The 13,346-nt window shown below is 47.7% G+C and overlaps 2 protein-coding genes across 2 annotated transcripts; both read left to right on the plus strand.

Annotated features, from left to right (window-relative positions):
- Nucleotides 1-607: 607 nt before the first annotated feature.
- On the plus strand, nucleotides 608-2,942 carry LOC129592446 (uncharacterized). The gene is made up of 2 exons (XM_055488486.1): nucleotides 608-706; nucleotides 788-2,942. The coding sequence occupies exons 1-2, from the start codon at nucleotides 685-687 to the stop codon at nucleotides 2,737-2,739; spliced, it is 1,974 nt and encodes a 657-aa protein (XP_055344461.1). The 5' UTR covers nucleotides 608-684; the 3' UTR covers nucleotides 2,740-2,942.
- Nucleotides 2,943-4,742: 1,800 nt separating this feature from the next.
- LOC129592375 (uncharacterized protein K02A2.6-like) lies at nucleotides 4,743-6,608 on the plus strand. Its single transcript, XM_055488394.1, has one exon. The coding sequence runs from the start codon at nucleotides 4,743-4,745 to the stop codon at nucleotides 6,606-6,608; it is 1,866 nt and encodes a 621-aa protein (XP_055344369.1).
- The last annotated feature ends 6,738 nt before the right edge of the window (nucleotides 6,609-13,346 follow it).

Here is a 13,346-nt window from a genome sequence, read left to right on the forward strand (position 1 = left end):
GTACATGGATAGGTATGCGTAATCATTTTTATGAAACGTCCATCGTAAGTGTTATCCCGGCTTTAAATTTATCTTGGTACAACGATGAATATGAATGCGTGGCCCAAAATTATGGGGAAGCTTTGCAGTATCTATTCTCAATTTTAATTTCTCATAAATTTTAGTAGTTCAGGGCTGACACGTATGGCCGAACTAGTTACAGTAACAAAATAATCTTCTTCCGAAGATACTGTTGCATTCATTTACTTGATGAACGCCGAAGTTACGAGCATTCACAAGATAAAAGAAACGTGATAAACATCGCTGTGCTACTTAACAGGCAAGGAAGTACGCTACCGCGAGTCAGAAAAATTTAAAACCCTGCTGACGCGGCGACAACAACAACGTAATCTTGAAGTACACCACTTCAACAATGCTGAAAGCCCTGTGTGTAGCAGCCTCGATGCTCTCAGATTTTGCAATTTCAGGTGGCAGCAAGCAAGAGAATGAGTCATGCAATCTCGTATTTGCTGTTTCAAACCTGCTTTTTGTGATGAATTGATTCAAAGAAAGCCGCCTGATAAAAAGAATGACTTAAGCGTCCATGTAATTACAGCTACGACCGGCTTCATAGCATCATTTAGACGTTCGTTTGTACAGTATATCGACGCGCAACGCAACGCACCAACAATCTTTTACTGTCATATGGAATACTGCCGCAAGACAGGTGCGTACTAATATTCCAGTCCGTTATAAATCGCATGACGGCTTTGTTCACCAAGAATAGGCTTATGGTTGTCCTTTGCAGGAAAAGCTTTCCAACAATTGTGCAGGGGATACTGTACCCGTGTGCTATTAGTCTTATTCGACTTGAAAAAAATGATTACAGTTCGTCCAAGATTTTCCGTTATTAATATCGGCTACTATGGCGGCTTTGATAAATATCACTGGGACTGTTTGAGAAGAAGCAGCTTTATGGAGAAAGAAGGTTACGTTATTGCCATATCGGAGATCAAAATGACGAAAGATCTCATTGCCATTGCTAGAAAAGACATCGAAGGCCAATGTCAAATGTTTTACGAACCTTCGTACAAGTCGAATTACGGATTGCTGCTACTGGTAGATAAGGCCTTCGAAGTAAAGATGTGCGATAAGAAATTTGACCCAACATTAGGCAAAGAAGAAAGCGAAGAAGACATGTCGGATGAAGACCCGGTAGAAAAGGAGGAAAGTAAGGCAAGTTCTGGAAGAACGCGATTTGGAAAAAAGAAAAAGAGAGTGAAAAAATCGGACGAAAAGGTCAGTTCCGCCGAAGAGGATACGGGATCGAAAAAAGACGCTAAAATCGAAAAAAAGGCAGAGGAAGAGGATAAACCAGAAGCGTCAGCGGAAGAGGAGGGACGAACCACGGAGCTACTTTTTCAGTATATTGCCTTTACCTTGTCAGATCGAAAGAATAAAAAGGATAAGAAGGATAAGGAAAAGGATAAGAGGGATAAGGAAAAGGATAAGAAGGATAAGGAAAAGGATAAGAAGTGGGCCTGTTTTTTTGGATACCGTGCAAGTAGCGGCTACAGTAATGGCAAAGCGCGACAGTTTTGTGACCTTTTAAAATCCTTTTGCAATTACTACAGCAGCGATCACCATATGGCGATATTCGGGGACTTCAACATTTTACGGAAGGTTTCCGCGGATGTGCGAAGACGAGGCTGTTTTGAATATGATAACAAGACGTTCGGAAGTGATATAGCCAAGATGGTGTACGACGCGGTCAAGGATGCTGGCGTGCAAGACACGGTGTTCACACCAACAAAAGTTCTAGGCAGGGATGCTCCGGATTACTTTGGCATGTCTGACCACGAACATTATTTTGATGCCAAAACGCCGGAGCTAAAATTTCATGCCTTTGAAGACGAAATATCTGATCATCGCGTTGTTTGTCAGTTTCCGGTGGAAGATCCAAAAAAATTGACCTGCTGCGCGGACAAATTATGCGACAAGCTTTTGACAGGGTTTGTATTTGAAAACGATGACCTAGTAAAGCACATAAATGGCCATCGGGATACTGGCGGCTATATAACGATCTGCTCGGAATGTCTGCATTATTATGACGCTTCAGCAGCACAGCGCCACTACGGGGACCCAAAACGGATACCCGCCAACGGGCAAGACAGCGGGCACCCAATTTCTTGGCGCATTAAGCCAAGCGAAAGGAACGTATGGCGCTTCGGCCAGAATCCGTTCCAAATACGATGTGGGTTCCGTAGCGAGGACAAAAAAGCCTACTGCAACGAATGGTTGAATAATGCAGCCGAGCGTGAAACACATCAGCGGCTTCATCACGGGAAAGGCTCGTGGATGTTCACCTGTAGAGCAACTAGAGTTGACCACCTACAATCCACTAATGTGGGCAGCACTCAAGATTTGTGTCTCGTTAAAGATGACAACCGCCGAGAATTTTCCCATAAGAAGCATTTAGAAATGCACAATCAGCGCCATAATCCCGACGAGCATCAAGAAGCGACGCCGAAACACCAATGCGAGATCTGTTTACTTTTCTTTAAAAGGTTTACTAGCCATAAGGGGTCAACAGCATGCCGTTTTAAACACTTGGGAAATGCTGCACTGGAGTCAAGAGCAACGCAAGAGGATATCACGAAATACTGGCACTGGAAAAATCCCGAGCTAAAACAGAGAGTTGATAAGCCGAAAGCTATACCGGCTGTGAATGAAGGCGCAAGCACAAGCAAGTCAAAGTAAAACTCACATTATGATTAATTTTTATAATTTTTCTGGGTCTTTTTTCTTAGGAAATGCATGTACTGGTACTGTCAGTGTCGATGCGTGGCCCAGTCGCTGTAAGATTACCGTTTTTCAACAACCTTTGCACCGTCTTGTAGCGTGATTCTGCCTCTCTGACTTCCCTTCGTGCTGATTTCATTTGTCATAATTACAGCATTTACTGTAGAACATGCTAAACGTGAAATGGCTCACAGACTCGCAGTACTGTAGTTATTACTGTCGGTTCAGAAATTTCACGGAAGGGTGTACTGCAAATTTTTTGAACCAAAGAACAGTCCACACTTGGAGAAAAGATGAAGCCACAGATATACGGTCTTGAAAATCTTATTAACCACTTTACGTCGCACCAGGTGTGGTACAAAGAAAATCATAAGGTAAAACCCGCAAAGGGCAGTTAATTCAAGTTTATGAGAACGGACAGGGCTCCCACAAATAGCTTGTACAAATGTGGCGGGAAAAAAAGGATATAAGAATTAAGTATCGTAAACTAAGAGAAATGCATTAGGTAATTAACTTATTTCTTCTAATCAGGCGGAAATCTCACGCATACTGACAGCTGTCAACAAAGCGGGTCTGCGCGCTGTTGCCGTTAACTCGTACCACGACACTGAACTCCCGTCCAGCAGTCTCGGCGAAGTACGAAAGTAGATCGTTCGGTATCAGCTGTACGAATGCACAGATCCCAGAGTAACAGGGAGACTGCGTGAAATGGCCCTGCCTAACCTCGTAGAGTACCATATTGACACATGTTCTGGTCTGCATGCAAAAAGAGAGGATTTTGAGTCTTCCCCGAAATTGCGAATAGTGCTGTTCACGAATTCCACCGTTCGGACTATCGAAAGCGATAGCTGGCTGAGGAACGGGAACGGGGATTCATTGTCGCTGATATCAAGGATTATCTGTTCCGGCTGCACTGCAGCTGTGAGTTTGCGCCATTCCGCCGTTGGTGAAAGAGCGCAAAGCAACTGCTGCGATCGGCGGAGTCGGGACAACTGTATTGGTCGCAAGAGAGTTTCGCCACCTGGGTGGCGGAATTTTAGCAGGGAATAGAACAAAGGTCGAAGCTGTAGGCACGAATACCTACACAAGTGCAGTTTGCACGGAGGTTATGAACGGGTGTTGGCTGCGCGCACGGGAAATCGGCACGGGAACCGGTGCTTTTGCACTGAATCTTGATAGTCCTTGTACATTTCGTTTGCGCTAAATGTAAATACGACATCGTAAGACGCCCTTAGAAAACGTCAATTCAAAAATATCCATCAGTGGTGTGGTATATTTGCATATCACGAGATTATTGGCATATCGTGAAAGTCACGATACAAACGATGACTTAGCAACTGTGCGTTATTTCCTGTTGCTGTGTCTTTGGATGTTGTACTTCTCATTTAGTTGTTATCTTGTACTAGTCGTAAAACGGTAATACTTATTAAAGTATTAGCCCGTACTTGGAGACATCACAAGTGGGAATTCAGCGAGGATAAATGACGTTTTTCTGACAGATGACAACGAGCAAAAACTGACCATGATTATACCGCCATGATCTCGTAATTCGACGTTCAACAAAGGTCACGCCGGCCGTGTAGAGATAGTTGCGCATTCTACAAAATTAATGCGCAAGACGAATCACATATCGGGGTTTCCATTTTTTTTGTGCCTGGCTGTCTGGTACAATATGCAGTTTGCAGAACATCGTCGGTGCACCTCTTCTGGCTGTTAAGGAACATGTGAAAGAACATGAACAAAACACTCTCAACATGCCCATGGTGCCATCAAATGTGCCCAAAACTCCAGTCCGTACGTGCAGCGCGTAGCAAACGACTATTGTGTTATGTATTGTCAGTTCGATATGATGAGTACTGTGCGATAGCGAGCTCGCCAATAAACTAGTAATTCACGACAAACTGGCGTGAAGGTAGTACTAAAAACTCTTTTAAGAAACTATCACGCGCTGATTCACGACGATGACGGACGAAACGTCGCTTCCTATCCTGTTAAAGTTCGAGCCCAACAAGATGGCGTGGATGTCTTGGAGGTCACGGTACCAGAACTTTATTAAACTCCAAAAGGTCACCGACGAAGAGGAGCAGAAGCGGGTTCTGCTGGATTCATTAGGTGTGGAAGCCTATGAAATGGTACACGCTATGTGCCTGCCGAACGATCCAGCCGACAAGACACTCGCAGAAGTTCTCGCCAAACTGGAAAGGGCATACGTGAAAAAGACCCTGAAATCCACCGAATGGGCCAAGTATTTCGTATTGAAGCAGGATACGGGCGAAACTCTTTTGGATTTCGCAAACAAACTCCGCAAAAAGGCCATCCTGTGCAGCTTCCCAGCGGACGTTCTGGAGGACAACATGAAAGCAACCTTTTTGAACGGGCTGCAGGGAAAGGCTACCAGGCGACATCTGATGTCGAAGGACTACGACACACTGGATAAAGCTCTGGAGCTGGTGGAACAGTTCGAGCTATCCCAGGCTAGCGCGAAGAAGGCGCCGGGCAGTGTGGACGTAGCGCGCATCAGTGGTGGGCCGAGGCGGGGCGGCGGTCAAGGTCGTCAACGCGGAAATCGTCGTGGTACGGGACAGAGAGCGCGTGGCGGCGGAGCAAGCCAGAACGCGGCGGGTAGCAGTGCGAATTGCTACGGCTGCGGTAATTCAGGCCACGTCCGTGCAGACTGCTGGGCGAAGGATGTCACCTGCCGCAATTGTAACAAGAAAGGTCACATTGCGAAGATTTGCACTGCGCCCAGGCAGAACCAGCAGCGTGGAGACGGACGACACACAATGCTAGTCGAAGAAGAATTCGACGTGTTGGCAGTGGAAGCGGCTGGCAGCCAGTCCATACGCATACCGCTGAAGTTGAACGGCACGCCAGTGCCAGCAGTGCTGGATACGGGATCAGGCGTTACCATCGTCACGGCAGAGACGTGGAGGAGGATTGATTCGCCGCGACTGTCCCCGTATACGCAGCCGCTGAGGAGCTTCACTGGCCATGCGCTGACAGTAATCGGGACCGCCACCGTGGACGTGCAACGCGCTAGCGTACGGAAGCAGTTGCCGGTGGTGGTAGTGGGCCGTGGTGGCGATGTGATCGGCCGCGACTGGATACGCGCCCTGGATCTGAGCCACATGAGCCTACGTGACCTGCAGGCTAGTTCAGTGTATAGCGTTGCGAGCAGTCTGGAAGAAGACCTCGACCGGCACAAGGAAGTGTTTCGCGATGAGCTGGGTCATTGCAAGCGGTATAAGGCGCGTCTCCATTTGAAACCGGGAGCACGGCCAGTGTTCTGCAAACCCCGTACAGTGCCATTCGCGTTCCGGGAGGCGGTCGAGAAGGACCTGGAGCGTTTGGTGGAGCGCGGCATACTCACTCCAGTCGAACACGCCGATTGGGCGGCGCCCATTGTGGGGACGCTGAAGAGGGCTGGAGATGTGCGAACGTGTGCCGATCTAAGCACTGGTCTGAACGACTCGTTAGACGTTCAGAAGTACCCGCTCCCAACTCCTGACGAATTATTCGCCAAGTTAAACGGCGGAGAGAAATTCAGTACGCTGGATCTCGCCGAGGCGTATGCCCAAGTGGAACTGGACGACGACAGCAAACAGCTTGTGGTTATCAATACACACAAGGGACTGTTTCGGTATAATCGACTGCCGTTCGGAGTCGCCAGTGGGCCCAGTATATTCCAGCAAATTATGGAGCAGATTCTCCATGGCTGCGAAGGTGTGGCCATATACCTTGACGATATTATCGTCACCGGCGCCACGGATGAAGAGCACCTGCGAAACCTCGAGTGTTTGGAGGCCGAAAAGAGATACCGGTGGTGACCGCGAACCGCCTTCAGCGCTGGGCGTTGATGCTGATGGCGTACAGTTTTGCCATCGAGTACCGGCGGACAGAAGAGTTCGGCCAGGCGGACGGGTTAAGCAGGTTACCACTGCATTCCACGGAGCTGACCGAGTTGGGTAACCTGGGAATGGACAGCATAGTCAGTGCTGTGCACACGGAGAACGCGGGACGGTTACCAGTGTCAGTAGAATCCGTGGCAAAGGAAACCCGCGCAGATGCGGAGCTCAGCATCGTTCTGGAATACGTCCAGACTGGATGGCCGAGCGTGGTAAGGGAAGAGCTGCGACCGTATAAGCGGCTAGAAAGTGAACTGGTGACAGTGAACAGGTGTCTGTGCTGGGGCACGCGGACGGTGATTCCGAAGAAGCTGCAAGCGCAGATACTGTCGTACCTGCATGAAAGCCACCTTGGAGCGGCAAAGACCGTGGCCAGTGCCCGACGGACCATGGAGACGACTCCATGTAGACTTTGCCGGGCCGTTCCATGGCACGATGTTGTTCGTCGTGGTCGACGGTATGTCGAAGTGGCCGGAAGTGGTGCCAATGCGAAGTGCCACAACGGACGCCGTAGTTGATGCACTGCTGGATATGTTCAGCCACTACAGGCCGTGCACCGAAATTGTATCCGATAACGGGACACAGTTCACATCGGAGCAGTTTAACGGATTCTGCCAGCAGTACGGCATCCGGCACCTGCGAACGCCACCGGGCCATCCCCAATCGAATGGCCAAGCGGAACGTTACGTCCAGACGGTGAAGGACGGCGTATCCAAGCTCATGGCCGACCAGAAGCGCCTGCCGGTTGCGCTGAGGGAGTTCCTTTGGCGCTATCGTAACGCGCCTCACGCAACGACTGGGAAAACGCCGGCCGAGTTGTTTTTGGGTCGGAAGATGCGCTCGACGCTGGATCTGCTAGTCCCTGTGCTGCTGACCACGGCAGAGAAGAACAGGGAGCGCCACCGCCGAAATTTCAACCAGCACACAAAGGAGAAAGACTTTCGGTTGGGCGACTTGGTCCTGGTGCGAGACTATCGCCCAAGCCGCGCAGTGGATTGGATCAGCGGCAAGCTAATTAAGCGAGAAAGCCGGCTGATCCGGGAGGTACAGGTGAGCGATCTGCTGTGGAGGCGGCATGCAAACCAAATACGCCCTCGTTTTTGGTTGGAGACGCCGGAAAACACGGAAGCAGATACGGCAAAAGGTCAAACGGCCGTGGAGACATCGGTAGCATTTCCTCCGGCGAAAGTAATGGAAAAGACAGTCTCGCCTACTAGAGCGCGCACGCCGACGCCACCAACGCAGACGCAATCGGAGGTGAAACCACAGCCCGAGGTGATAGTACAGCCGGACGTAAAGCCAACTTTTCCGCCCATTACACAGGAACTGACGCTGGCGGCACCAGTCGCGCCGCCAAAGGTACAGCCGACAGTTCCACCATCCGGTAAGGTGAAACCAGCGAAAGCTGCGAAACCTGCACAGCCACCTGAGGAAATACGCAGAACTGGAAGAACGAACGCCGGAAAAGCCCCAAAACTGTTGATAAATGAAATGTAATTTTCTTTTTTTTTATTTTATTGATGGTTTTATGAGTGGGCAACCCACTGGGGGAGATGCAGCGCGTAGCAACGACTATTGTGTTATGTATTGTCAGTTCGATATGATGAGTACTGTGCGATAGCGAGCTCGCCAATAAACTAGTAATTCACGACAGTACGAGTAGTAGTTATACACCAAAGAAACAGCAACGGTGCATAATAAACCGTTTCGTGGCTGTAACGTGAAAAGGTTTTGGTTATATACTTTGTACCGCGAAATCATTTCTGGTCTCTTAAAACGGTCTGCTTAGCCGCTTTGTGTTCGAAGAGAAAGAACGTCAATGCCACGATAAAAAGGGCCAGGAGTAGGTAAAGGGTTGACAGCAGACTGTGCATTCGGATTGACGCCGCCTTGGGTTGGGCATGCCCGACTTGAAAGTCGGACTATAAGGAACCCTGTACGCGGAATACAGCTCTAAGCAGGGCGCAATCCGAGGGAAACCGAGAAACGGCTGAAAAAGGCGCCGATGGGGGAATCGAACCCCGGCTACGTCGTTAGATCCGCGTAGGCAGTACCACTGCACCACGGCGCAATACGTTGAAATCCTTTGAAAGATTTTGCCGCTGTACGTGAGCCGCTTCTCTCCTCACACAGCATTTCCGTGTGCAAGCGGATGAGGCGCTTTAGATTCCCAGTTTTTGCCAGCCACATTATCCTTGAACCAGAGAAAACCGGTCATTAAGTACGCTAATGCTCCAAAGTGATTTTTAGCTAAGTTCCTAGTGTGTTAGTTGCAGCAACAGCGCGTCCAAATTAATGTCATTAACCAATCATTTTGAAAACGCTCAGCCTGCTTACAGATCATTGACGCTTGCATGTAGCGACGTCCCGCTGGTAGAACGCGACTTGATTATGGAACAGAGCGGGAACAGCCGGGATAAAGCCAGCCCCCTTGTACACAGGTGTTTCGTCGGTGCCGAAAATCGCGATTCTTGCCCGTTTGGACAGCGATGCGGCATAATCGAGAAACACTGACAACTGTTTACACCGTGGACTTGTGCCCTGGGTAGCAATGGCTGAAGGATGGGGCTATTCTACAATTGTGGCAACGTTACTAACAAGACAGAAACGGGTCATAGTGCATAGATCGTAGTGACGGTCTTACCATGAATTCCACTGCCCCGGTTTTGGCGAAAAATAACGGACTAAATCCCGAGCGCACGAAACCAGCGGCCGTTTGGAACGGAGGCATCAGAAAGGAACCAGACAGACTGGAGCTGACGTTGACGTACATCAAGGTGATGGCAAAATAGGAAATCATTAGCCACTGCCAGACAACGTATCGCATTGTGTACAACGGTAGCGGCAGGGACGTGTCGATAGCATCTACAAAGTCATATATATCTGCGGATTTCTTAATTTTAAAGCAGATGACTGTTGTCTAAGCGGTTCACCATGTGTGGCTACCTGTTCTGACCAGCTCACCATGCGCGTAGCATGAGTAGACACATTATCGGAAGCTGCCCATTCTACAAGCCCATCCAACAATTCTTTGACCGCTGTAAGCGCAGCGCATATAAATCGCGCACAGTAATGCAAATACGCATCGTAGTGTAGTGGCAGATATAAGTATTTATCAATATTTAACCAATAATAATATGTTAGATCACAATTAATCACCGATAAAGCCTTCATCACAGTTAAAATTACCAGGTTAATCAACAAAACCAAACAGATCGCAGTAGAATTATCACAGTTAAATTACCAGTAATTACAAAAGAAACAGAACAGTTTATGAACTACCATTCATGAAACGAAATATGGAACGAAATATTAGTACTCAATTCGAGCGCCACCTGCGTGGAAGACCTCCTCATATCGCACTGGAATAGATTTGTTAAGATTCTGGCAGATTTGTTGCTTATTTGCGTTGAAATACGCAGACTCATGTGGCGTGACGTGTCGAAGCACATTAAATGGCTCAAGCCCACGTTTCTTTAAATTGCCGCTTACAGCGGTCAAAGAATTGTTGGACGGGCTTGTATTTCTAAAAACTTGATTTTAGTTTTGTTTCTTCTGCCGTTCTTACGAGACGTCGGTCTAATAAATTAGGCCTGCGATCTGGCCGCACAGTGAACTGGTGTTTCTCGATTCTGGTAATCGTAATCATAGCTGCTTCGTGACTTCACATCCTTTTCCCACCTGATAAGTCGTTTGCTCCCTGGAAGCGCTGTATAAGCAATTCCAGTTGAGATGCAATTCCAGTTGGAGCATCGTTTTAATATGCATGCATAGTGTTATCGGCTATCGGTGTAACCACATTTATCGGTGTCCATTCGTATAACCTGCCAACCGACAATTCGCTTTTCCACAATGTGGCTGCTCGACGCTTTGTCGAAACAATTTCGTTAACCGACCGGCTTGTTATCGGCCTGGTTTATAAGTTCCATAAGTTTTTTTTTTAGGTTTTTCTAGGTTTTCTTACGTTTTTCTGGATCACCAGAACGTCGTCTGCAAAATGTCATTCAGCAACCGGCCGCCATTTTGTCAAATTGCCGGGTAAATATTTTGTCGATCAGCGATATAGTGTCAACAAACTGTCGGCGTGCCAGCAAAACCAGTTCTAGATATTATTGACTTTTACCAGAATATCGGGACTTTTTTCGCCTGAACTATTTGTTCTTACTGCAAGCCGAAGCCTTTCTTAAGTTGTTCACCACGTAGATCCAGGTTACTGTACCTTTGTTGAAAAAGCACCTGATGAGATCGAGCGCACTTCGAAACGACACGGAGAACACGGGAGATACGCGTAACTTTCTTGTAATACACGCAGATCCACGGTTCTAGCCGCGTTCTGCACCTTCGTGACAGACTGGATTTGGCGTTCGGCCAGTGTGCATATAAACGAGAGTGCAGAATACGCTCACGGCGGACAGCGCCAGTCCTGGCCAATATTCGATCAAGGTCTGGACGAACAGGCCCTCGATAATGGACCGGCTTTCGATACTGGAATCTATAAGATCTCGACAATGGATGAGGATCTGATAATCGCGAATAGTGGCACCGCTAATCAGCTCAAAATGCCGTACACGCGCCGGTGTAACCGATAGAGGGCAGATACTCATGTTGACTTTTCCCAGCAACAAATTAGCCGGTGCGCCATTGTAATTAATCTCGTCTGGGCTAGTGAATCTCGTTTTCGGTAGACTGGTGGCCAACATCAAGAACCTGCTCCGTGCAAATGAATATCTGGTTATGAACCGGCTTGTTCATCGCTTTATACTCGCCTGTAAACAATTTTACGGACGGTCTGTTAATTACTGTACCTGAATCCCAGCTTTCGGCTGATTAATGCCAATAACGTTACAGATATTCCACAGAAACATCCGGATCCGGGCGGATTTTCGAAATTCCATGGTGGATCATCCGAAACACTGGCGGTAAGTGTCGCCGTCAGATCATGGCTGGAGTCGGTTGCATTGTCGGCCACAGAAAAGACTGATGGAGGATTGCATACGGCCAAGGACATTTCCTGGCACGCTTGGTGTAATCTGGCATGGTATTCCATCCAGATTACTACAATTTCTTACGTACAAAATGAGCGGCGGTCGTAAAGTGCGCTTGCCGCATGAAGTTATGCAGATTTCGTCCACAGGTGTATGATGGGTACGCGGGAGTACGTGAAGCCGAAATGACGCACTCGTGCCGGTGGTATCGATATCGTATAATGTTTAAGTTTGCCTTGACGATCAGCATACAAACGATTCAAGCGCTAGGGTAGCCGCAAAACATGCGGCACATTGCTGGACATTTGGGACATTTGCGGGACATTTGTTCGTTGTATTGTTGACATTGTTGTGTTTGCAGGTGCGTGTACCAGAAAACAAGCACTACGCAAGCAAAAAACGCTGGATCTTATAACCCCTTGAGAAACAGTGTTTTATGAAGTTAATAGTAATACCTATATGTAACTGCAGCGCTTTTGAGGGCATTTATCTTTCTTTGAGAACTACATATGGCATGAAAAATTATAAAACATCACGGCAAAACATGACCGACTTGTATATCATAGAAACGAAATGGGATAGACAGAATAATTGTAATGATTCTGTTTAGTAATTACAAATGAATTCCTAATTGAACGTTTATGCGGTGCTTGCAGGGAGAAATAAATTCAGTATACATAGAAAAGGCCAGAAATGAAAGTGGTATGCAGCACAGAGTATGTATGGCGAACGCAGTTAAGGGCACAAATCTGTTAAAGCGTCTGCTAATCTGTTCCAGTTCAAGACAATCGACAGACAAACTGTGTAATCGAACGGGAGAAAGCCTGTTTTCTGTTTTAACATTCAAGTCTCGAGATTCAACGCGGCAGTGCAGTGCTAAGTATTTAGCCTAGCTCACGTTAAAGTGATATCTGTAGAACATACCACGGAACATGCTAGAAACGTTTAGCTTTCGTTGATAACCAGCCAACGTCGATGCAGGCGAGGCCCTCGAGTGCGATGGGATGACGGTAGCGCATTTCAGCACTCCCTGTACTGGCTGCCGCCAGCCGGCTGGAGTGGGACGTTACGGCACCACACAATACGGCTAAATCTGGCACGGTACAAAAGCGCCATGTTCAGCCACAACGTCATACTCCAGCCGGCTGACGGCAGCCAGTACAGGGAGTGCTGAAATGCGCTACCGTCATCCCCTCGTATACCTGCTAAACGTGCTGGCTGTACATGTGCATATACATTGTACTTCGCAGATACACTCAACGGGTAACTTTTATTTCATAAAATCAAACCAAAAAAAGTACAAAATTTTCAAAATGTAGCAAAGAAATTAATTTTCATTAGCCTGGTAAGATGTCCTGTCGTCTTGGGACGTTGTGAGATGCTCCTGTCGCTTCCGTTCAGCGCGAAAATTCCCACAGGAGCCAGAAATCCCAGTTTGTCTCTGTTATAATCAACGGACTCTCCACTTCGTCCCTAGGCAAAAGAATGCTTCCATGACAGGTTTTGGTGACAAAACGGGTATTATGACAAGTATTTAGCGTAAGGACTATTACCGGTGCTTAGCAAACTTACGAGTCGGAATCTGTATCAGAAAAGCTTCTGACAAAGGCGGGTAACAAGGCGGAAGCATTATTTTACACATGCACATACGACGTTGGAGTAAAACTGCGGCGAT

This window comes from Paramacrobiotus metropolitanus, unplaced genomic scaffold (assembly GCF_019649055.1).
Source record: "Paramacrobiotus metropolitanus isolate TYO unplaced genomic scaffold, Prichtersi_v1.0 Parri_scaffold0000052, whole genome shotgun sequence".
NCBI lineage: Eukaryota > Metazoa > Tardigrada > Eutardigrada > Parachela > Macrobiotidae > Paramacrobiotus > Paramacrobiotus metropolitanus.